The sequence below is a fragment of the Bemisia tabaci genome, chromosome 1, assembly GCF_918797505.1.
Source record: "Bemisia tabaci chromosome 1, PGI_BMITA_v3".
In the NCBI taxonomy this organism is placed as follows: Eukaryota; Metazoa; Arthropoda; class Insecta; order Hemiptera; family Aleyrodidae; genus Bemisia; species Bemisia tabaci.
The window spans coordinates 21140497-21167091 of record NC_092793.1 but is presented as its reverse complement, the minus strand read 5'-3'; the positions used below and the strand labels follow the sequence as shown (position 1 = coordinate 21167091).

General features: G+C 42.4%; 1 protein-coding gene across 11 annotated transcripts in view; it reads right to left on the bottom strand.

Moving 5' to 3' along the window:
• Positions 1–26595, bottom strand: part of da (transcription factor daughterless) — a 236314-nt gene that overhangs the window by 33768 nt on the left and 175951 nt on the right. For 8 of the 11 annotated variants that reach the window (XM_072297783.1, XM_072297792.1, XM_072297853.1 and 5 more), the window contains exon 6: positions 12047–12088. The exons of the other annotated variants lie outside the window; for them this stretch is intronic. In XM_072297783.1, coding sequence (XP_072153884.1) covers positions 12047–12088 — 42 coding nt within the window. The remainder of the gene's footprint in view (positions 1–12046; positions 12089–26595) is intronic. 11 annotated transcript variants of the gene reach the window in all.

Genomic DNA, 26595 nt, shown 5'->3' with positions numbered 1-26595 from the left:
TGCGACACGTTGGGGGTGGGGGGAGGGGATGGTCGAGGGTGGGAGGGGGCCGAGAACGCTCCTTGAAACTGGACGAATGGCGAATGGTTGTCGGACGTCGGACTTTCGAACGCTAACCGAACGCGTATACGACTTTTTAATCGCTCATCAGACTTTAAAATTGTCGGCAAGGGGTACATGAAATTTAGGGTACGGTTGCCTCGAAGAAAAAAAACGAAAATCTAAATCACTTTTTCATACTGAACGAGGCTCTCTAAACTATGTAAGTCGAGGAAGAAATGAAGGGGGAACGTCATTAGGTGATCCTGCCGTGCTCAGGAAATCGCCAAAGACGCTATAAATGGTGCCGTTACCAAAGTAATTCTTCATTACATCGAACTTGATCCAAATAATAACAATGACTTGACCTTTTTCAATGCTACCGATGAAAATAGTGAATCTATATATGACTTTTCACTGCCATTGCGATCACGGTTCACATACCTGATTCCAAGTAAGCGTATCATTTCAGGATGATACCACTATTCGACCACGTGAGAGCGAATGTTGCCTACACTAAAAGTTGAAGGCGAACTGCCACTGCGTGCGTTCGAGTCACCTCTCCCCGCTCGGTAAAAGGATATTTTTTGTGTTTTCAGAATAAGCGAGGCGTTTATAATGATACTGCTATTAGGTGACGTATTTTTCTGTGACGAGATACTAATAGCGTCGGGGTAAAAAATGTCCTAACAACGAATGATCCCATTAGCAGGTCAATATTGAAATTGTCAGGACTATTTCCGAAAACGACACATGATACGGACTGGGTTAAGCAGAAAATTCACATGTAAATGGCGGTATTTCAAAATCTCATCACCTATTTGAATTTATGAGGGGAAACCAACCGACACCCCTACTCGAAAATTGGTGCAGTGTTTCTTACCCATACGAGGATTATCTTCACAAAATCTTAAGCTAAAATGTTAACCGTTTCCCGTCGATCAAATTGAAATTGATGAGATTTTGAATCATCCTAATGTACATACGACAATTTTGCCTGACTCTCATATATGGATTAATGATTCTGCGAGTCAGTATAAATGCTAAGAGCAAAAAAAAAAACGAGGCCACATTCAACCCACGTATTTCTGAGCGTTCGTTTTAAAATCAAGGCTAGCGGAATCCCGTCTAAAAAGTGAATTAAATAGTAGCATCGGCGGAAACTTGCCAGTCAGATGGATGAAAAACAAACTGAAGAGTCGAAAAAAGCGAGTGCAGCTCACTCCGCCGGGTTGGCATTCGCACTCTCGCGCAGCGAGCTCCGTAGAGAGCGCGAAGCCGCGAGCAATTCATCATCGTCGTGCGATGCAGTTAAACAGATAATTTTCGATAATTACAGGCCGGATAACGAATGGCACGCCGTTACGAAAACCATCAACACTTAATCACAGATCAGCTTGTGGATTGATCGGGGCGAGTACACCCATTTACGGGTCCCGCGAATGTTCGGTTGTTCGCCGCCCGTGTACCACCGAGTGGAGAAAAGAAAAGATGCGATAGATCGTATTCGATGATGGTTCGATGTATCGTTCGGTTCAAAACAATAGAACATGACCTCAAACGAAAATTCTAGGATTTGAGTTGGAAAAGCTAAGCATAAGAAACTTCACTTTTCATTGTCATTTCATATTCATAGAAGAATCAAAATTCTATCAAAAGAGTCCCGTTCCCTCAGATTACTCAATTTGCTTTTGAGGCTAGGTTCACGTGTTTAACCAATCGATATCGATACAATCTCACCTGTTAGATGCATCGAATACGATCCATGGTAGACGAAATCCAACCGAACTCGTTGACCGAGCCAGAGGACATAGAGAAACCCTCCACTAACCTTTTGGCGGCAAGTGGAAACTTTTTAGGGATTCAACACTCGCTTATGGGTAACTATAAGGCAACTAAAGTCATTACCCTTTTTTCGGCTGTTGATCTACCCACTGGGTGGACGATGAGCTTCGAGTCACGTAATGAGCCAAACAAGTTTACCAAACTTCGGTTTATTTGCGAAACGAAACACACAACACGTGTGTTTCGTTCCCACACACAAAAAAGCATGGCTTTGAAAGTTATCTAGTAAAAAGGGAATTTTAAGGGTGCGTCCTCAAGAAAAATTACGATTGAACCAACTGTAATTCATTTAGCGTCCTATCTCATTTCCTCAGTGATCTAACAAAAATTGTCTGCAAGGTGTCTACTAAAACAGGCTGGCCAAAAATCAGGACTTTTACAGTACTGTTTCAGTACATTTCTAACAAATTCAGTACCTCCTCAACAGAAAAATTCAGTACTTTTTCAGTACCTCCATTTGACGCGATTCGAAAAAGTTCAAAAACTTAAATTCCTCGCTCAAATTGCGACGAACGTGACAAAAAAGTGAGGAAAATTACGGACCTTCTTGCGGAACTTCCGCACTTTTTCAGTACTTCCGGACCGCCCTTAAAAATTAGTACTATTTCCGGACTTTCCGGCAATTCCGGACTTGTAGACACCCGGCCTGGTCTGGAATACGTAGAACACGCGCCCGTTCACGAAGAAGTTGTCGCGTGAAAATTTACAACTTTGCGATACGACCAAGTCTCACATCTACTCGACTTAACACGAAAATACAGTACTCGGGGGTAAGACGTGCCCCCGAGGCGCCTTGAAAAAAAACGCGAGCACCGCCGAGCTGTGACCGACGCCGCAGGAGCCCGCGCGAAAAAAAGAATAAATTAGTTAATCATTAAAGGCTCCGTGCGCTGGTCGTCGGATTGACTCGTCCACCGCTGAGCAGGGCGCGAGTAATTAAACGACTAAATGAAACGGATTAACGTCGGCCGGATAAATAAATTATCCGGGCAGATAAATTATCCGACAAATTGTGCTCGCGCGAGCTCCGACGGGCAGGAGCGGGGGTGCCCCCCTCCCCCCCCCCCCCCCGGTGAAGCAGGACCGGTTTATTCAATAATGAATTTGCACCGGGTTCGCACTTGATGCAGAGGATTTCGCGGCGATCTCGCGCCAGGGACAGAGTGCCAAGCAGGCAGCGAGCACGAGCGCGCGGGTGTGTGTCAGTAGTGTGAATTGCGATGTATCGATTGTTCTGCCGTTTAAACCTATGGTAAAGAATCGGTTATTAAGGTGTTCGCTGCTAACACCCTATTTAACGATCCTTTTCCATGGTTTCAAATGACATAACAATCGATATATCGCAAAGCACGCCATGCTACTTGTGTGCGTGTGTGTCAAGTCCGTTTCGTTGCGACCAAATGGACCAATAGAACCACCAGGTTCACCCAGGGTGGCTTGAAACGTAAGAAAGAAATAAGAGACTGGAAATTACAGTGAAATATTTCATGGAATTTCACGAGGCTGTGAAATATTTCATATTTTTCAGGGGCTACAATATGCTACCCCGCACTCGAACACTCAAAGATAGAAGAAAGTCACAATTTTTAAATTTTGCGAAATATAAAAAAGAACCGGTACTTTTCCGATTCTTTCATAAATTTCTGAGCGTGAAATTTCAAGATTTTATTTTTCATGAAATTTTGCCACTCTGGGTTCACCTAATGGACAGGGAACGAATTGAAGCATAATATGATGTTTGGTTCCTGATCAAAAACTTGTTTCGAGTAACGGATGTTGCTTACATTTACACCTAAGTGAGATATTAACGTTTTCAGTTAATATTGGTAAAGGGAAATTTGAATTGCCCACTCGCAGCATTTGCAGAAGAGCTGCAATGCGTTGCAATCACCTCTCCGCGTCCCAAATAACCGTGACATTCACAATGATACCACTATTCGACCACGAAGGAGCGTGTATTGCCTACACTAAAGATTGAAGGAGAACTGGCACGGCGTTAAAGTTACCTCTTCCCGCTCGACAGAGAGCTATTTTTTTGTGAGTGCTCCGAGGAAGCGTACCATTTCAAGATGATACCACTGTTCGACCACGTGAGAGCGCGAGTTACCTACACTAAAAATTGAAGGCGAACTGCCGATGCGTGCATTCTAATCATTAGAACTTGTTCTTCTACACTCAAAACCAATCTATTTCACTGAAAAAAAACACATTGGATCTAGAGTCCAGACTCTTAAAAACATCTACAAGGAAAATACTCTTGATTCAATCAGATTTAAGCTTAAATCAAGAAGCAAGCCTCTTAATTTGAGCGGATTTCCTTTTGATTTAAGCTTAAATCTGATTGAATCCATAAGAGTCCTTTTTCTTGTCAATATTTTCAAGAGTCTGGACTCTAGATCTAATGTGTTTTTTTTTACCAGTGTTACATGAAAAAATCAGGATGTTTCGTCTATCTGCTTCAAGCTGTCATATTTTTTCATCAATTCGCGTTCCGCTCGGGATAGTCCTTGCGCAAAAAAAATCAGCCTTGAACCGGGATCCGTGCTCCAATCTTAAAATCCGATCCACAACACAGACAAAAAAGTTCTCTCTTAAAATCGTCAAAAATAAAGACGGATCTTTATTCCGTGCAAGTGGCAACACCTGAGAAGCTGTACTACGACCTACTGAATCTCGACCGAGCAATTTCATTCACAGTTTCCGTGTCGCAATTTCGAGATTTTTATGAATCAAACGGAAGACGGATCATAAAGAGCGACCACAAGATGGCGGGGAAAATGGCCTGGGGCAGGTTCGTGATGATAAGTTACACAGGTGTCTACTGCCTCCGTCGACTACCGCGTTCAGCGGGCACAAGCGCGAAAGGATATAAACTTTCAGCTTAGCTCGTCGGAACACTCAAGTCCCATTCCAACACCGATGACATGACCCGCGAACCATGGCAGATATCCGCTCCTGGAATCAGTCCCCGAGCCAAGGAGCGGCTGGAAGCCTAGCCAACAGGACTAAAATTCAAATTTTTAAGGCGAATCGTAGCGTAAATAAGCTAACATTGAGATATTAAACAAATGTTCCTAAAATACTGGTTTCGCTTTAAACTTTTGACAGGCAACAGGCCCCATTACGCATAGAATTACATTTCAGCTGTTCGTTCCAAAAAATCATTTACAGTCACTTTTTTACACTTAGAGGTCCGTAGACTCTTAGAGTTAGTTTGAGAGTCAAATGAATTGAAATCGAGTCATTATTATCCTGCAAGTCAAGTCAAAGTTCACTCCATTTTATTATTGAATGGGAACAAAGAAAGATCATTTGTAACAGTCTTAATTAACGTTTTCCTCAGCGAGCGATTTTCCTCGTGCATTGATCGAATTCTTGCCGTTCTTCAGATTTTTTACCCCTCCCAAACTGCATATCGATTGTAAAGGTGTAACGGTGTTGTACCGCTCAGCTAACGATTTTGGCGAAAGTGCGTAGGCGAGATTGCCGCGTTCTACAGTACAAAATACGCCGCCTGATGTTTTTAGTTTTTTCCAATTCCGTATGGGAGCACTTTTAAATATAGAAAAGTGCAAACGCAACCTTGAAATTGCACAAATTGGCGAGGATTCTTTTTCGGCTTCGGTCTGAAAAATCGTCAGTTCGCAGATACTCAGTATCGTTCCTTTGCCATATCGATACAGCTCACCTGCTATGATCCGGCCTCTTGGGATCGACGAAGATGGAAAAATTAAGCAATTAATTATAATAAATTATCGGAGATTCCGGACTTGAGGACTGTAGCGCTGGAGGTTGGAAGACGGTCACCTCTGCCCCGGTGCAATTGCAAAGTCGACTTGGAAGGCGTCGATCCTGGAATCGGGTTTCGCGAGGTTAATTCAATTGATGACGTCATAAATCAGCGGCGGCGCCTGTACTGGTCCTCGACCGGCTTAGCGGCGTCCGTGGCGCGACCACCGGCATCGATTAATTATCGGACTAGGGGCGCCGCGCCGCTGAATTATATCGAAAGTTCCGAAAAAGGCCATCTCGGGTCGCCGTGCCGGTGCAACAGATTCACGACCTCCAGCGCCTTGCATTCGTTGCAACCTGGTGCAGTGACGAGACGCTAGCTCCTGGCCTGGCGCTGCCCTGTCAACCTCCGCCCGGAAGAACACCGTATGGACAAAAGGATAGAGCACATCGTCCCCCGATAAAAAATGTATCTTAAAAGCGCTTTCAGGGTGTCTGGTAAAACAGGCTGGCATAAAAATCAGTACTTTTACAGTACTTTTTCAGTGCATTTCTAAGAAATTCAGTACCTGCTCAACAGAAAAATTCAGTACTTTTTCAGTACCTCCATTTGACGAGATTCGAAAAATTTCAAAATGTTGAATTTCTCGCTCAAATTGCGACAAAAATGAAAAAAAAATTCCGGACCTTCTTGCGGAATTTCCGCCTTTTTTCAGTACACGCACTTCCGGACCGCCTTTAAAAAATCAGTACTATTTCCGGACTTTTCGGACTTGTGGACACCCTGGCGTTACGAATAATTTTCTTAGAATTTTTAGAAACCAGAAGACTACGCCCTCTGACCGCTGTAAAATCTACAATGAAACATTGTAGTCCCTTTTTTAGCAATTGGATTGTTAAATCAGCAATTGAGTTTTTCCGTGTTGCATAAAGTTCCGTCCGACAAAACACGAAAGAATAAAGGGTGCCCCATTTTGATCTAAGAAAAGTGCTGCATGGTGTACAACAGTCATCAAATGGTCTACTTTGATCGGAACTGGTTCAGAATTTGACCGTCTATCAAGGCCTTTAGAGGGTATTGTTTCTTGTCTATTAAAATGTAGTCCAACTAAACGCTATCTCCTCAACAGTCTATCTGAGGGTCAGACATGCTACGTTCAACCGCGAGTAGTCGAAATCGAACTGTATGCGAACGCTATCTGTCGACCAAATTCGCGGAGCCGTTATTGCTGTGTGCGACTCGGCTTCATTAAGTTGGCTAGCGTTACGGCGTTACGTTTGTGACGGCGTGGCATTCGTCGGCGCGGCGGCGCTTTATCGGCGCCCTATCCGCCCCCATAAAGAGTCGCCAGATTAATTGCCGGCCTGGCACGACGCACGATGCGCTGTTCATAATTCCGACATGTCGTGCGTATGGAACGAACGATTTGGGTGGCCGACTCGGGGAAAAAGTTGGAAAGCCCGTAACATGTTTCACCGCAGTAATGAGTGATTGGAGTGCAGCCTTGTATGGTTGCGCATATGAGAATAGGACGCCATGAGGTTGCTCAGCAATTTTTAATTCGTGCATACTTGAGGAATACAGAGTATAAATGGACCGCATTTTGCAATTTGGAACTATAAATTCTGGCTCCTCTGGAAAAACACTTATAGGCCGGTCGTTCTGAAAGTTAAGACTTATTGTTACCATAAAAAAGAAAACAGCATCGTTACCGGAAGGGTGCGTACGTTCTAATAAATTCCACTCATAATTTCTAAATCGTTCCCACAACCGAAATTTCGAAAGTTCTCTCCAACCACGAATGAGGTTATCTACTTTCAAATTCTCAGCAAGACAAACTTTGTTGAAAATCAAAATTGATTATTAAAATACGTAAATGCCATTTGTAGTTAGGAAGGAAGCAAAATGAACGTCAAGATGTATTTTCCTCCATTGTTAAGGGGCGGCTGGCGTTGCTAACGAGCGGGATGATAGAATATTGTGAAGTGGACAAAGAGAAGAAAACCACTTTTCATGTTTAACACGATGTTCCCGGCAAAGAAATTAATCGAAGCTCGTCCGATGGTGACCTCTGATTCCGCATCAAAAGAACCGGTGTAATTAGACGGGCATCGAACACGCACGAGCCATGTACAAACCCACAACAAAAGCCACCGTTTCATAAACAGCCGGGAACAAGTAAAAACGGAGTTATGAATAAATAATCCAGGCCTCCGATTTCGTTCGATCGCCCCGCCTCCGCGCACAGTGGACAAAGTGGTTTTCTCCCGAACTAAAATCGGATGAGCAAGGAAAAAATACCCAATATTATGCGTCTGAAAATTTAATTCGCTGACGTAACTGAGCATTTATTGTCATAATAGGGGATTTGCAGGTGTCTGAAATATGGTGTATTTCTTCTTTGATATGAAAGTGCTAAAAGAACTGAGCAAGAGAACATCATTTGCTTCTAAAGAGATCGGAGAAAATGCTTTGGTATCGGAGAAAATATGACAAAATAACCTAATCTGCTAAAATACACGCGTTTAAATGGGAAATGCCGTCAGATGACGCTACAAAGTGATACATTTTCTCATTTTTAAAAGTACTTTTCCACCATTTCCCGTAACAGAAAAAAGCGATGAAAAGTACTGCGAACTCAGCTCATTAAACGCTGTCAATTGAAGCAATACAATTTTTTCGTGGAAATTCTCCATTAGCACGAAATTTTATTGCTATATCTATGAGTGCTTAATGAGCTGCGTTCGCGGTATTTTTCATGAGTTGTTTCTAAAACGGGAAATTGTAGAAAAAAAAAGGAAGAAAAAATTGGATTTTAAAGTGAGGTGGGACAATGTACCGCCTCGTGATGTCAACGGGCAGAATTTCTCACTTAAACATGTGTACCAGATTAAGTTACTTGTCCACAACTCCAAATAATAACTCTTCAATTTAAAAACCACGTGAGGATGTTCTTGTGCTCAGTTCACTCAGCAGTTTCTACTTAAACGTGGAATTTATTAAATTTTAGTCAACCGCAAATTCTCCATTTCCGAACACCATTCCCACACATATTCTGACGAAGACTCAACAATGTTGTCTAAATCAGACAAAATATGAAAGAAGATATTCCCGGTTTCTGTGCCTGATTTTTTCCGTAAAATTTTTCATCCCCTGATGAATCCCGGGTTTCCCCGTTCCTGGACACCGTGGTTGAAACCTTCCGGATTGATCAGGGTGTCTACTAAAACGTGCTAGCCAAAAATCAGGACTTTTACATTACTTTTTCAGTCCATTCCGAAGAAATTCAGTACCTCCTAAACAGAAAAATTCAGTGATTTTTCAGTACCTTCGATTGACGAAATTCGAAACATTTCAAAAATTCGAATCTCTCGCTCATATTGCGACAAATATGACAAAAAGATGAAAAAAATTCCGGAGCTTCTAGCAGAATTTCCGCACTTTTTCTGTACTTCCGGACCGCCCTTAAAAAATCAGTGCTAATTCCGGACTCTCCGGAAATTCCGAACTTGTAGACACCCTGTTCTTTTCATTCGGAACCGAAGTTGGGACGACGTCGCGGTGGAGGCGGGAGGCGGCGCGGGGGGCGGTGATCGGATCGATGTCCGAGCGGCGAGCGATGATACGGACGCACGAGGACAGCCGGTGGAGAGTGGACAGCGGACACCCGACACATGAATGAGCCGTCGCTCGTCGCCGCGGCGGCATGAATGAACGAGCGACGACCACGTCCACGCACGCACGACCCAGACGCGCTCGACTGCCTCACTATTCGACACAGTGACGTTTGACACCGTCACGTCACGCCGCGCCGTCTGACGGCAGCTCTTCACCCGCTCCATCGCCCACCGCTCCACGCTAAATCGCCGGAAAAGCCGCGGGAAAACTGATCGAATTGAACCGATCCTGCCGTGATAGCGAAAATAGCCGCGAGTATGCAGAAATGGACTACATTTTGCAATTAGGAACTACGATGTCTGGGTCATCGGTAAAAACACTCGAGTGGATAGGGAACGAATGCTACATAATATGTTTCGAAACTGAGCCAGAAGTTGTGGTTTCTACTTACAAAATAAAGTCCAAATAAAGTATTAAGAAAATAGGTCTTTCGGTGTATGACCGTAAAATGTTGTCGACAAGTCTTCCGTTTTATGAAAAAGTTATTTTTTTCTTTCAGGTTCAGAACTACTTTAGTGCTCACCAAAGTTTGCGTGACGCAAAGTTGATGGTCTCAACTCTCAAACAACGGTTACCTCGGGCTGGCTTGATTAGGAACTGAGGGGATTTGGAACTTTAAGGACTGCAAGCGCAAGATTACCCCCCTCAAGAATAATTAAAATGGAAAAAATAAAGAAAAAAAAAAATAAAAAAAATGAGAAACGGGAAAATGCAGGCGTTCTCAGTTTTTTAGATGTTCTACATGAATGAATTTAGAAAAAATTACGCTACATTCCCACTATTGAGAAATTTTCCACCTGCTTTTCCAAGAGGGAGAAACTACCTCGTACGATTTCTCTGTCCCAGTTCTTGGCAAAATATTTTAGCTCGGGACATCCCCACTTGGATCCCTGCGCCCTGATCGACAAGTTACATGTCCTGCAGGGACGTCGAAAGGAATTCGATTTCGAGATTAGAATTGGCAGAGGATCACTAATCGAGTAGGCGGGTGGATCTCGATTCTAACGGGAGCCGTTTGGGGAATGCGGCGATTCATCACCAGTGCCGAAGCCCGAATAATCGACTCCTCCCATTAGAAACTACGGCGAAGAATCGATCATAAGGTTCACCCTGATAATCGATCCTTATCCATAAGTTCAAACGGCGGATCGATCCATCCATCGATTTATCACGCGGAGCCGACAACCGTTACCGAGTCGTAACTGGGCCGATTTGTAAAACAGGAAATCGCGGGGCATCGTTTATTAATCCGTTGGCTTCGACTCGACGCGCGACTCCGGGAGTTGCTCAACATCCCCCCCCCCCTCCCCCGAGCGGGGGCACGGGGGTCCGCGCGCCAACTCCTGTCACACCCGCACGATCCGGTGACGACGAGGTGACTAGCGACTCCGGGTAATAAGCGATGAGTTACCAACGTGGAATTGATCCGCGAATCCGTCAGCAACTCAGTCGCGCTAAGGAAAAACGCCTTGTGAACCATTAGGCGTTGCCAAATTTCCTTCGATAAAACCCCAATTCTTCGGTAAACTTGTGTATATATTTCTCCCCAATTTTTCAGATAATTCTGTTCGAAATTTTACCCAACGTTCTTAAAAAATTGTATGGAAAAATATTCATAACTTGCCTCAAAAATAAACATTTTATCGAAGGAAATTCGACAACTCTCGAATGTTCATACGGCGTTTTTCCTTAGCACGGCAAAACTCTGCGGGGGCTTCTGTCTCGTGCTACCGAAGAGAGCAGCCACGTTACCAATCGAATTTCCTTACGGATTACGAACAGATCGTATTCGATAAATTAAACAGGCGAGATTGTATCGATATCGATTGGTTCAACGTGTAAACACAGCCTCCAAAGTCAATTCAGAAACCTAATTTACAAGTCATTTGTGATCGAATTTTTATTCTTTCGAGTATCAAATGACAATGAGAAGTGACATTGTTAGGAATTTTCTCATTTTCAGCTTTTCCATGTTAAATCCTAAAGTGTTTGAGGTTGTGTTGTATTTTTTTGAACCAAACGATACATCGAACACTGGAAAAAAAAAACACATTGGATCTAGAGTCCAGACTCTTAAAAACATCGACAAGAAAAAATACTCTTGATTCACTCGGATTTTTGCATAAATCAAGAACCAAGCCTCTTAATTTGAGCGGATTTCTTTTTGATTCAGGCGAAAATCTGAATGCGTCAAGAGTATTTTTTCTTGTCAATGTTTTTGAGAGTCTGGACTCTAGATCCAATGTGTTTATTTTTCCAGTGAACCACTATCAAATACGATCTATAATTCAAGGGATGTCCTTAATTGACGTCACGTGGAACTTACTCGGGACCATTGTGCGGCGGTAACGTGGAATACTGGTGATTCGCCAGCTCGACCGTTAAGGACGTGCGATTTTCACGTGCGGATGACGGTATCGGATCGGATGTAGCCGGTATCCGACCAAGGCCGCATTCTGGTTCACCTACTCGCGCCGATGATAGCTTAGGTTCGTCGTCCCCTCTTCTCCCGCCTTTCGCGTCCACCCACACGTGTCAAATAAATCAATCATTTGCTTTTAGAGCCGGAGAAATGGCGAATGATTTCCTGTGCACTGAGAAAAAAAGTTCGGTTGAAGATGCTAAACTTGGCTTCGTACAAACTGAGAATATGGAATTTAGATAATTTTAAAAATAATCGTGGGCGTCGGAGGCAGCTAGTATGTGCGAGAAACGCATAACAAAAAAATAAGGGTGGAATTTTTTACTTACAGCTACCGTTCGTAAAGAAATGAGGTTAGAAAAGACACATACCTGAAACAAACAACGAATAACATTAAATTTCTGAGGTAGATGCACATAATGTTGGCTTGTTAAATAGAAGAATTAAAAGTTAGTTGGAATTTACACAATTTTTTCAATTTTTTGTATGAAATAAAATGTTATGGGCCGCTGCATGAGAAGAAATCGATAAAAAAGAATAGTCCGAGTGAAAAAGTTAGACGGCCAAATTTTCAAATTTTGAGCTTGTTTTACAATGGACGTATTCGAAGCTTATCTTTTGCCAAAATATCAACCTACTAAAAAAGGCCGCAAAGTCACGCTCATTCTTCTTCTTACTATTTTCTGCTCTTGTTCTAGTTTCAAGTGCAATCTGTTGTGTACCTAAAATACAACTACCGTTATACGCTTCAATTTGACGATCATTTTTTCAACACTTCGATTAAAATCCTGCAAATTTTATGGAAGTTGTGCGATCTTTCTCAAGTTTCACAGAGGAGCAATAAAAAGTGGAAAACATTCTCAGACGATTAATTCAGAGGGGAGGAGGAGAGACATGCACTGTGGGTTGGTCAATAATACTAGAATGAGGGGGAGGATTCGATGTCTCACAAACAGCTAAGGAGAGACTTAAACGACGGGGTAGGAGCAACGAAGATGTGGTAGTCCGGTGTTCTAAGTTACCAACTGACTTCAACTCATTACTGCTGCGAAGTCTCTCATACGCCCTAACTAACAAACAAAATGAAAAAGAAGAAGAAAAAAAATCTAGTAAACATGTCTCAGCGGTGTATAGCTGAAGAGCCTTCCGGAGAAGCCTTTGAGATAATTCTTTGGTTGAATCTCTTGGTCGATTAAACCAAATACTTTTCACATATAATTCACGCTGTCTAAGATTATGCTTGTACGTGTGGTTCACCGCTGCTACGGCTGCCATAACCGTGCCCATTCGCTTTGTTTTCCCAACATTGGTATGCACTGTACTTCGGCTCCATTCTCACATATAAGCTGAGTCAAGGTTCCGAGTATCCAGAATAAAAGTTTCGAGTGAGTGGCAGATTGTTGAATGGATAGCTCATGCGATAGTATTCGCAGAAAACCCAGAAAAAAATGACTCTCAGCTGAAACCAACAACAAAGGGATTCCCGATGTTTCCAGAGAGGTCACGCACTGCGATTCGCTGATTTTCAGAACCTTTTCGCGTTTGAATTTCCTGGGAAATCAATTTGAGCCTTACGGCGTAAGATGCTCGAGTGACGCAGTTCATTCAGTGGCGTGGCGTGCTTTTCGACCTATCGATATTTCTCCATTTGAAGCTGTGATAAATAATCGATTAGTAAGGTGATGGCTGCGAACACCCTGATTATCGATCCTTTTCCATAGGTTTCACTGGCATAACAATCGATACATCGCAATTCACGCCACGCCACTGAGTTCATTTTGTAGATGGGGTCTGTATTCGCAGTTGCCGTATTCGGTGCATTTTTCACTTTTCCAAAGAGTAGACAAATCTCCATTGGTAGAAAATGTCAAAATGTTCAAAAGCATTTCAATCACTGATATGACTGTCAAAAGCCCAACCGATTTTTCAAATTGAAAGGTGCACATATTTTAAATCAATCTTCGATTTTCTTTCTTCGTTCGATACTTCAAAACAAATCCGACTTTCTGCTAACTTTTCAATCAAGAAAACACATCATCAATTACGCGCGATTTTCTTCGACAGAGGTCGTAAAAAAGTAACGTTCTTGACATTCTCAATTTTCTGATTTTTCCGTCTCGATGTCACAGAATATAAAGTTTTGGACAAATTTTAAACTGTTTCAGGATAAATTTTATGCAGGTAATGGGAAAGTTTTTCGGGAAGAAAAGGAAGTTTTCTGGAGTTTTACGCGAAAGAGGGAGGGCAGCACGGTACTTAAGATGAAAATTATTTCGCACCCCCTCCCCCCCCCCCCAAAAAAAAGGAAAAAAAACCCCAACAAGCCTTCTTTGGGTCTGTTTCAGTTAACGAGGTCCCTTTCATTCCTCGAAAGAGCCTAATCAATGAAGTTATATTCTTAATACATAGAGCAACATCGATACATGATCTGGCTTCATACTCAAAGACAAAGACAGAGAAAGAAAATTCCATTGTGATGTCTTTATAGATCACGATGAGAACTTACCACTTACGTATACACTTCTAAACATGCTTGTGAATCGAAATAGAGACGGACAATAAAAGGAAAATCAAAAAATCTGCAAGGATAAGATCTTTGTGCGATCAAGACGATAAAAAGGACGTTCCGGGAAAAGCCGCTCGGGATCCAGCTGGCAGTGAAATTGTATCCAGGTTAGCGCGAAAAATCTTGAGTCAGCGTACTCGCGCTTTCAGTTTCCCCAGCGGAAAACGCCTGGCTAGCACAGTGACAAGCTGATACCGTCACGTTCCGAGCAAGAGACTGCGTAAATCTAACTTGATGCTCTCTTGTCGAAGCAGACAAATGAACGTAAGCAACATAATAATTTTTAATAGTACGCGAGACAGCGTCAGAAATGAAGAAGCATTGCAATCATTGGCGGATCCAGAAAGTTGGTGACATCATTTTCTTCTCGTTTAAACTTATGAAAATAAATCGACACACGGAGGGACCAGGGTTTACACGAAGAGAATACTATGTTGTAAACCCCCTGGATCCACCTCTAATGAGCTTGTTCAGCAATTCGTAATTCTTGCATTTTTGGAAACTAGAGAGTGCACAGAGTTCACAGGAATTTTCCCCGATTTTTTTGAGCAATATTAACCCACGAAATACGAGTCCAAAAGTCCGCATTTTGGGCTCCCATTTAAACGCGCGCCGCTTGGCCCATCTCAAAATGGCGCCCATTTTCTCCGTCCGGCGGTGGCCACACTTTTGACCCGGCGTGCCGGCGGGTACCTCTGCATGCCTCTGCCGTGTGTGGGTCGTATAAACAAACGAAGATTGATAACACAAATGATCCGAGCAACTCGAAATCTCTTAATATTAAATAATTTAAATCCATTTTCGACTTCAACCAAGCACTTGGCAATAATATTCATCGTATTTTACAACCAGGAGCCACGGCCTATCGGCTCATTTTAAGGTGCATTCTGAAAATCAGTGTTACAAGTCCAGTGTCCAAACCCAGACTTTCTTCCTTTACTTTTTTTTGACCATTCTCTTTTCATTTTCGCCTCAAATCAAATGTTTAGCAGTTTCTTTGTCTTGAGTATGTGGTCCTGAATTCATTCAAGAGTTAGAAGTTCACCATTTATTTAGTATTATAGCCTTTTGACCTCTCAAGCTTTACCGATATGATCTCATGTAGTTCGAGGTTTCTTTGGCCCAAACCAAGTGATTACACATCTGATGTGTGTCTTATGGCTCTTCAAATTCGCAGTTTAGAACTAAATCAGAAACTACAGTTACTTAATCCAGTTCTGCTCTCTTGTTCAATGTTTGTCATAAGTGTTTGTTCGTGTCTGTTCTTTATAAGTGACCACTGTAGTGCATATACACAGTTATGCTATCGGTACAGGTATTATTTCTTGTTTTCTACAGTCAGGACTTTCTCTTAAGCGCAATAATTTACCAAAGAAATTCACCTAGTTGCGTAAATAATTTGGTGTATAGATATTCTGTTAATGTCTCCTTGCGGTGATGCAAAGTTTCTGAGATCTGTCATAAGTGGATTTTGCATTTAGACGGTCACTCTTGTCTGATAAAATTACTGCTCTACTTAGCAGCTTCAAATTTATACTTTGATCTCTGATTCATCACTAAATGACACTCGTGCGGTGTCATTTATCTTTAATCAGTTCAAAGCTATTTCGACAATGAATCATCAAAGGTCCGATCGAAGAAGGAATTTTCTTGTGAGTGCTGTGGCTGAACCGACATCACAACTCTACTATTGAAAGCATGAACCAAGACATGATCATTCGTCTGGAAGTGGAAATATTTTGCAACTCATCAGCAGGCCGATTATTGAAGGCTTAGAGCAACCCGACAAGACATCAAATTCCGATATATTGCATGGATAAGATAGGGCTATGTCTTTTCATGTCGGGCTGACATAGTTTCAATAATCGGGCAGCTGGTAGTTTAACAGGTAAGATTTGTAAAGTCACTTAGGTATTACAAGTTACATTCGCATCTCTTGTGGAACAGTTTATGTAATTATGCTTACCTTTGTGGAGATTAATTGATAACAAAGCGAGCATATCAATATCATAGCCTAACTAGAAAACCACTTACGTAGATTCACAAAGTTTCAGACTTTCTGTTTCTCTTCGATTATAAAATCATGCAACGAAATGTTACAAATATCATCCCCAGATAACCTTAACCATGTTCCTGACTTTATCTTATGGGAGGATGTAATTCTATGTCTTTTCAAAATCCTTCCATTCGTCTGTACCTGAGAAATTCAGTAAACCAGCAGACTTTCGGACTTTTAACAAGAATCGTCGGCAACTTTACCATTGAAATGATTCTTAGGTGTTTTTGAACAAAGAGATTTTATTAAAATTTTTGTTGGACAGGTTTGATTCACCTTGAATTCTTAAATAGAGAGAAAAAAAACATTTTCTTCACTATAGAAAGAAATGAAACTGACCAAGCTGTAGGTAGGTAAGTAGTTTTTGATTACTTCATTCCATGAAATATGATGAGCCTTATTGCTGCAGGAAACACAACATATAGCAGGAATCCTCAAATAAATTTTATGTCTTGTACAATGTCTGTTGATACTTAAGTATATGATGATACCTATGAAGTACAAAATTTCTGAAAAGACACTGGGAATACCAGCAGAGTCATCTCAAAATTTTCTCTCAGGAACAAAACTAAAAATTGTGGAAGTTTCCTAAGAATGCTCTCAAGACAAATTTATGTATTATTCATAGATGAAGTGTAGCCTGCTACATATCATGTCGTATTCCTCTTCAAATATACATGCAGGTGAGTAGATTTTGAAATTTTGAGCGCACAATTTGCTTATGAAAGAAGCGAGCACTACCATGATTTCCACTTACCATTACCACTTCCTGATAAATTTATATGAGTTGATGCTTTTGAAAGTTGAGTTGAGATGTCGGTTCAGCCACAGCACTCACAAGAAAATTCCTTCTTCGATCGGACCTTTGATGATTCATTGTCGAAATAGCTTTGAACTGATTAAAGATAAATGACACCGCACGAGTGTCATTTAGTGATGAATCAGAGATCAAAGTATAAATTTGAAGCTGCTAAGTAGAGCAGTAATTTTATCAGACAAGAGTGACCGTCTAAATGCAAAATCCACTTATGACAGATCTCAGAAACTTTGCATCACCGCAAGGAGACATTAACAGAATATCTATACACCAAATTATTTACGCAACTAGGTGAATTTCTTTGGTAAATTATTGCGCTTAAGAGAAAGTCCTGACTGTAGAAAACAAGAAATAATACCTGTACCGATAGCATAACTGTGTATATGCACTACAGTGGTCACTTATAAAGAACAGACACGAACAAACACTTATGACAAACATTGAACAAGAGAGCAGAACTGGATTAAGTAACTGTAGTTTCTGATTTAGTTCTAAACTGCGAATTTGAAGAGCCATAAGACACACATCAGATGTGTAATCACTTGGTTTGGGCCAAAGAAACCTCGAACTACATGAGATCATATCGGTAAAGCTTGAGAGGTCAAAAGGCTATAATACTAAATAAATGGTGAACTTCTAACTCTTGAATGAATTCAGGACCACATACTCAAGACAAAGAAACTGCTAAACATTTGATTTGAGGCGAAAATGAAAAGAGAATGGTCAAAAAAAAGTAAAGGAAGAAAGTCTGGGTTTGGACACTGGACTTGTAACACTGATTTTCAGAATGCACCTTAAAATGAGCCGATAGGCCGTGGCTCCTGGTTGTAAAATACGATGAATATTATTGCCAAGTGCTTGGTTGAAGTCGAAAATGGATTTAAATTATTTAATATTAAGAGATTTCGAGTTACTCGGATCATTTGTGTTATCAATCTTCGTTTGTTTATACGACATACGACCCACACACGGCAGAGGTATGCAGAGGTACCCGCCGGCACGCCGGGTCAAAAGTGTGGCCACCGCCGGACGGAGAAAATGGGCGCCATTTTGAGATGGGCCAAGCGGCGCGCGTTTAAATGGGAGCCCAAAATACGGACTTTTGGACTCGTATTTCGTGGGTTAATATTGCTCAAAAAAATCGGGGAAAATTCCTGTGAACTCTGTGCACTCTCTAGTTTCCAAAAATGCAAGAATTACGAATTGCTGAACAAGCTCATTGCAATGTGTGTTGAAAAATTTGGAGAGTTGCCTTCCGACATTCGCGTCTATGAAATTATAACAGCGACGTGACTTGCATTGGTAGACTGTCTGCAGAATGGCTTTAACTGCGACTGAGATGAACCTTGGAAAACGTATCGTTCAATTAATTCAGATCGCAGATGCACATGGACTGCTCTGAGATGCAGTGACATCGACTTCCATGCACATTCAACACCTTAAATTGAGTCCGGGAGGAAAATTCTCGATCCCGGGAAAAACGCCTCTTCTGATACGCCCTAAAAATTCGCTGTAAACTGGTTATCAATCGCATTTGTGGGCATCTAGCATTTTTCGAAGAATAGACTTTCTGATAATTCAATGATTTCTATGATCAAAATTATAAAAAAAATTCCCTGATTATGGGAAATTCTAAGAAAGAAAATTCCATGATTTTCTGATTTAGATGCCAGTGTTCTTGATGGCAGTCAAAAAATAAAAAATTCCAAAAAAAAAAGAGTGAAAATTTAATGGTTTGACAAAAGAATTCCCCGATCACCAAATTCGACCGGAATCCATTGCGTTTTTCCAGGTTTTCCATAATGCCGAAAGAGTTCCCTTGTGGATTATAGTATTCCTTGTTTTCCAGGTAGCAAGACTCGTAGATTTAACGATCAAAAGAAAATAAATAGTTTTTCATTGCTACTGCCAGTTACTCCTCTTACAAGTGCTTCCTAGCATCACGTTTCCGTGGCTAACAAGCCTCAATAAATCTTCGTAATACGTTTGTGCGATGCATGCTCACAAAAACAGCGGAAGTCGAAGGTGTGACAATTATGAGGCCATTAGAGCAATAATTCGCCCCTCCAAGCCTCCAACAAACGCGAGACTCGGTGGAAGGGCCGGCCGCGGCCAGAGAGAAGGCGTTTGGTTACGAAAGGCAGCTCGGCAAGAGCTAATGCCTGAAGGTGGTATCACCTGAGAAGGTGGTTAAATATGCCTCACAGGTTGGTCTGACCGTTGCCAAGTGACTCGCGACTCAAATGGAACTGGAGATAAGATGCTGAATCTCGACACGTATGCTAAATAAGTGTATAATAAGCATAAGTGTTACAGACTTCATGCGGGGAAAATGTATTTTTTGACCCATAAAGCACGCCCTCGCGGACTGACCGTTTAACCCCGACACTCCATCCATACCGAATCCTGACCTAACCCACGGTAAGTAGAATTCTTGATTCCTTTCATTCCCTGGTTTTCCTGCTTCAACGGACAAATTCCTAAATGGAAACCCAGGATTTCCACTAATTGTTCTCTTAATTCTTTCAGGAATAGCAATATTTTTTTTCCAGAATTCGGCCGAATATACAATGGGCCTTGCAAACTTTGCTAGAGCAAAACTAAGAGTTGTTTCTTATAGATAATGCCTCAAAAATCACGATGAGCGCATCGGCAAACTCTGAAATGCACTCATAACTTCACAAACTGCGTAAGAAATTTGCGGTTTTTTGAGCTTCCCGCTTCAAAAACGATACTACGGCACAGGTGAACATTTTGTAAGAGGAGTCGTTCCATCGTCGGCAATAATCATCATAGCCGACGCCAATCCGCCAAAACACGTTTGATGGGACGAGATAACACCTGAACTGGATTAGACCAGATAACAATCGGTGTGTTAACGTTCATATTTTCCACGCCCGAATTGATTGACCTTGAACTCTCCTTGAATTACGCGCGGAACTGCGTGCAAGCGTCGGCCATGATGAATATCGCCGACGATGGAGCGACTCCTCTAACAAAATGTTCACCTATGCCGTAGTATCGTTTTTGAAGCGGGAAGCTTAAAAAAACGCAAATTTCTTACGCAGATTGTGAAGTTATGAGTGCATTTCAGACTTTGCCGATGCGCTCATCGTGATTTTTGAGGCATTATCTATAAGAAACAACTCTTATTTTTGCTCTAGCAAAAGTTTGCAACAGGCCCATTCTTTATCTTTTGTCTAATTTTATACGGCTACATTGAAAAAAAGTAAGGCAACTTTAACATAGGTATGGTAAATTCTTTCATGGGTCTACTTGCTTTTCTACACGGTGATACTGTAACGCAAGGACAACGGAACATCTGGTAGCATTTACCTTACTTGTGGTGAATGCTGTTAGAGATACTTACGGTACTTGCTACCGTATAGTCTATTGGCGATTTCATATAAGTCATATCACCGTACCTCAAACCATGCTTTTTTTCAGTGTAAGTCAACACAGATTACTAAATTGAACTTTAACAAGAATCAGCCTAGCTACTATCTGCCTAATTTTCTCTGATGTTTCATTTCTTAAACAGACGACTAAACAATACAGAACCATGAAATTTCGTAAATTTACAGAAAGTTTAAAGGTGTTGAGTGAGGGTTGGTTTAGAGATAGTTCACTGTTAGAAAACTAAAAATGAGAGGCAATAAGACAACAAGAAATGCAATTACTCTGATTATAATAAAATCCGTGTTCTGACAAATTCCTTGATTTTCCTGAATATTTTCCATTCCCTGGTGTATCCCGGTATATTTCCCAATTTTCCAGGTCTTCGGCGCCATGACCTAACCTAACCGCACCTAACTAAACCTACCCTTCATCCCATTCTACCCCGTCTCATCCCCTATTAAAAGCGTTCGTCTCGCAGGGAGTCGGAGCCGATGCGTCGCGTCAGGGATCGGGGCACCCGGGCAACATGGCGAGGGTAATTAATCGCGCGGTGGCTTTTAACTGCTAGTTGCGGACTCGGGGAGCGGAGGGGGCCCGCGGGGGGAGGCACGGGGGGTCGGGGCACGGGGGACCGAGCCGAATGACACGAGCGGATGGGCCGGGGGCTCCGGCTCGGGGCCGCGTGGCCGATAAATCAATGATCTGCGCGCCAGATACAAAAGCGCGACTTAATTCGAACGCATTAGCATCCATCGACTCACCATCCACCGGACGCACCTCGTTGCCGGAGCCCACCGAAAAACATCCCGTTTTCCAGCTTCGATGTTCGAATCGGGCTCAGGACGTTGCATCCACCTGCGATGCATCCACCCCAGAGACAAGAGACCCTCCACTGGCCTCGTGCTAGCGACAGGTGGAAGCTTTTACTCTCGGGGTTTCAACAATTCCTTATGGACAATTATTAGGGAGCAACAATCATCACCCTAGTTTCGGCTGTTGACTTACCTACATGGTCGATGATGAGCTTCGGATGACGTCATGAGCCAAACAACTTTCTCAAACGTCGGCCATTTTCGGCTTGTTTGCAAAACGAGACTGCCAACACGTTGTTGAACATCAACCATGTAGGTAAGTCAACAGTAGAATCCTAAAGTCCCGAAAGTAAAAGCTTCCACCATGGCCAAGATATTAATGGAGGGTCTCTTGTCTCTGATCCACCCAGCCGTTAGGTTAGGTTAGGTTAGATTAGGTTACGTAGGTTGGGTTAGGGAGGTTAGATAAGGGTGGATGCATCGCAGGGGGCTGCAAAGTTACGCACCCGCTGGAATCCTACCAACGATGAGAGAACAAACAAATCCAATAGAGAAGATGAGGAGTAAGCTAGGGGTGGGCACATAGCGCTTCGGGGGCTAAAACAACCCCCAGATACAAAGAGAGGGCATTTTTAACAATTTCCCAGGGAGGACCCTCGGACCCCTGCCTTGAGGGAACCGACCCCCCCCCCCCAAAAAAAAAAAAAAAAAAAAAAATTCTGAGGGCGTGCTAGGTAAAGGGTGGCATCTGTAACTGATTAAGCGACCACAGCAAAGGCCCTCGATAAATGGATGCATGAATGCATTATACTAAGAAAAGATAGACCAAAACTTAATGGGCTCATAACATCCCTCCCCCTCCCCAGAGGCTTCCTTAGGGTCTATCTCTCGCGCTATGACACAGCATGACTTCAGAAATTTAGACAAAATAGCGGGGCTTAGAGCGCGCTTTCCGTGTTTTTTGTTTTTTAAACAAAGGGTTCACTGCAGTTTTCTGAAGAAATGAACCGTTGACATTGTCCATAAAAACTGACTGAAATATTATCTAAGACTATAAATTCTCTGAAAACTCGTATGTAGCTATTGATATGCCCAAAATGTTCCGGTTGCGAAGTTGAGATTCGAGACCTTTATCGATCTCTTCTATCGAGGCGATGTGTAGATGCTATGACGTCATGAAACTCTGGAAATAGAGTAGCCCCACGAAGGAACTTGAGCTTTTTAATAACATGGTGAAAAAAACTTCGGTCTTCATGAAAAATCTGGGTTTTTGGCGCAGGTAATTGAACATTTTGATAATAGGATCCGAATTTCGGTTGAGATGAAGTTTCCGTTAGCTATACCAAAAATCGTAATCTTCTCCTAATGCTTCGGTTATATCTAAGCTCAATTTTTGTCCTTTTCACCGAAGTAATCATCTCGGAGTACACTTTTCTTTTCCTTTCTTTTATTGAAAGGTATGAATAAAACATTTTTACATTTTAAAAATGGAATTCATGCACAACATGACGACGACGCGGGTTACTCGTGAGCAGACGAGATAGACGGCCGAGGCAATTAAACATCTTAGGCAAATAGCTCGGTAATGCTCAGTAGCTTATACTGGCCGCATCGCCTCTGGTAGTCGGCTTACTTTGGCTGGCGGTCTTCTATCGATGTATAGTTGACGGGTCAAAGGGTAAAAGCAGCGCCAGTCTCGGCCACCCGTTACTTTTAACGTCATTGTTAACGCAAAAACAAGAGGTGTAAACTAGGACATGCAAAATCGCCGAGAGAGAGTAATGTTCAGATGGCTCAAGTCGAAAAGTGCGCATCTACGTGGAAAAGATTCAAAATCTCCGCTTGTACTTTTCATTTTGGTAAAGTGGAGCTCACAAAAACATCCCCTTGAAAGTTTTTAAAAGAAGATTTGAAAAAAGAGGAAAACTAGCAGTCAATTTCAAGAAAAATTTTTGATTGAATTTCCTTTAAGAAGAGGCCATGAGCGGTGGCTTGCAACGCCCCAATCGTAAAAATGCGTTTGTCCCTTGCAACCATCGACTTAAGTATGCGATAAAATGAATCAGTGGCTAAACCATGACAACCGTTGGAGGAGGGAGATGAATTTAAGTATGCATTTTCAGAAGAGGACTAGTCTAGAGATCTTAAGATAATAATGCCCACGCGGACAACACGCAGTTTCGGGGAAAAAATAATTTTAATTACTTCAAAATCCACGAAATCAAATTATTGACTCTTAAGTGTTAAGATTACAGAGGAATAATTCGAGGGGAATTTGAAAGCTAGTGGAAGTCTTGATAAGACAAAACTTTCAAACCTATCAGGAATTTCCTGTTTTTTAAAGAAATATAACGATTTTCATAAAATTTTAATTTTCAATAAAGATGTTTAACTGCACCTTATTTACTCATGGCTGACTTCCTACCATATCAGATAAAATGAAAAATATAATACTGTTGAAAATATTAGGAAGACTTGGGGGGAGGGGAGGGGGGTGTCGTCGAAATTCGAATTTTCCTAGAGACAGTGTAACGAGAGAGTTCACAGATTTCTAAGGGAAAATCCCTCCACAAAGGGCAGAGAGGAGTCCAAGCGCAATGAGCGATTAAATTTTCGCGCGAGCGACTGAAAACAAAGGCTCTTTTGATGGGAGGGAAGGGGGGGGCTCGGGAGAGGGGGGAAGTGTTGCGAAGGCAAAGGAGAAACGACAAGAGCCAAAGAACGAAGAATAAAGGGCTAACTTGCTGGACTGTGAAAAAGTAAAAAGCAGGGACAATTGTATAAAATGCAATCCGCCCGAAATCCCTAATCCTCGATCCAGCGAGGTGTCGATTCAAACTTGCACCCTCCTCCCACCCTTAAATGATAAAATTACTTTAATTTCTGAAAAATCAAGCGATTTTGGAATTTTCAAACACGTTAAACGTATGACGTCATCCCCGCGGTAGTACATACCAGGGTTTCTGCAACCTTAGTTTATCCGTGTTTTACGTCGAGTAAGCAATGCGAATCCAGGAATCGGTCATCACTAAGATTGTTGAAATCAAGTTGGACGAAACCACGGTGTGCAATACCGCAGCGGACGACGTCATACATCGTATTTTTCAATGATCGATTTTTCCCTTAATTTGGCACGTAGAAACTAAGCGTTTGAGCAGATCGTATCATTTTTGGCTGACATATATAAACTCGACCTATTTAAAAAGAATTTTGTCGTGACTGACCAGGGCGTCTACTGAAATGTTATTTTCGATTTTCCTGATTTTTCCTGCTATTTTCGATGGAATTTCTTAATATTTTGCGCTTGAATTGACGGTTGATTGATTCTACAGACCCACATACTTAATGAGTGGAATCAAATGTTTTACTTTTTGTGAGTGCAAACTGCATTTACTTGAAAATGCTTGACGCATTCGATATATCCTGATCTATGACCGATTTTGCTAATTTTCCCTAGAATTGTAGAGAAAATTTCCCGATTTTATGCGCGAATAAATTGACGCTTGTGATTTTACAAACCAACATATTCGATGAATGGCATCGAATGTTTCACTTTTGCAATTGCAAACTGCATGTAATTAACAAAAACTTAACGCACTCGGAATTCCCAGATTCCCGACAGATTTTCTTGATTTTTCCTGATAACATCAGAATTCAGATTTCCCGAAATTTTCCGGTTTTTACCATCGGCGGACACCCCACTACCGCAACTGGCCCATTGGTCCATTCCGAGTCCGGCTAACTAGCAAACCCTAGCCTCGCTTACCCTCGAGTCCCTTTATACTGAGAGTCAAGACAACACCCCCTCATGGAGTCACAAACCGGAATAAAGATTACAGAAATTGAACGTTTTTTGTAATCTTTGATCGGGCCATTCTCAAATTTCTTTCGCCGTTCTCTCTCTCATTCCGTTTGTTCCTTGCCGAACCCGTAATTCCCTGGTCCATTCCAGATTATAATCTTTGCAATCGGTGAAAATGTAATCTTTATTCCCGTTTGTGACACTGTGAAAACTTAAAATACGGGAACCAATCAGAAATGGATTCACATTGTTCTGACTCTCAGTATAAAGGGACTCTAGCTTACCCGAGACAATAGACCAGTTGTTGACGGAATGCGCGGTTTAGGCCCAGTTCCGCGCAGAACGGCGCCGCCTCCGCACATTCGATTCCGTGCTATCTAGGGTACCGGGACCGAATCTAAAAATCGCGGAGGAATAACTGAAAGCGGAATTCCACCTCCAACGGACAGAAGCTGACCGGCTCGGGAATCCGCCGTAATGGCGAAAAGAGTAGTAAGTGAATGCTGGGATGAACCTTAAGACACGTAAAAGCATGTGCTAACCATGGCTCATAGAGAAATGCACTTAGTGTTCTCTTCGCTCACGGCAGGAATGCCGGGTCGCGACTACAATGTCGAGATGATTCCTTCTTTATGACCGCGGCTGATTTTACGACCGCGCGGAACGGAGTGAAACCAGGTGAAGAGCCCTGGGTCGAACGGTCGCGTTCCGCTTGCGCCATCCAGAGGAGGTGGATCGGGCACTCGAGCAGACTGCTGTCCGATCCATGAGACGTATTTTTGCGTCGGATCGGGAATATGGTGTGAATCCGTATTTTTTCGTCCAATCCCCGTTTTCGAGGCTCACCAATTGGATCGATGGTGCTCACCGGGATCACCGTTGGGATTTGACAAGTGGCCCTTGAAATACTGGGGGTTTGGCGAATGTGCCGGGGAAACTCTGTGATTGGTCCGTGCTGATAGTTGGGGTGGGTCAAGAAGTGGGTGGAAGACGAATGATCAATACTTAGTGGTCGCATCTCATACCCTCTTGACGTCACACGATATTGGATGCATCCTGATTGTACGGAAAGGTGTGTACCCTCTGCGCACCACCTCGAAATGTGACCACCTTCCTCTACCGTCTATCCGCCTCAGAAAGGATGGATACAAACACTGGCCAAAATTTATCAAGTGACTGACTATAGTTTATGGCCTCAACGAAGCGTTTTTCTTCTTTGGGTTGCAACTCCACCGATCTGGTCAAAATCCACTCGTGGAAATTCGCCTCATAAATAGAACCTCCAAAAACGTATGGAATAGCTCGGTCTACGGACCGCAGTTCTGCGGCACGATCATCGGGCAGGAACGTGATGCACTTTGGGTATTCATACATATACAGGGAGAGCACGGACACATCGAAAAAGGTAGCTCTGAGGCCCGAAAGG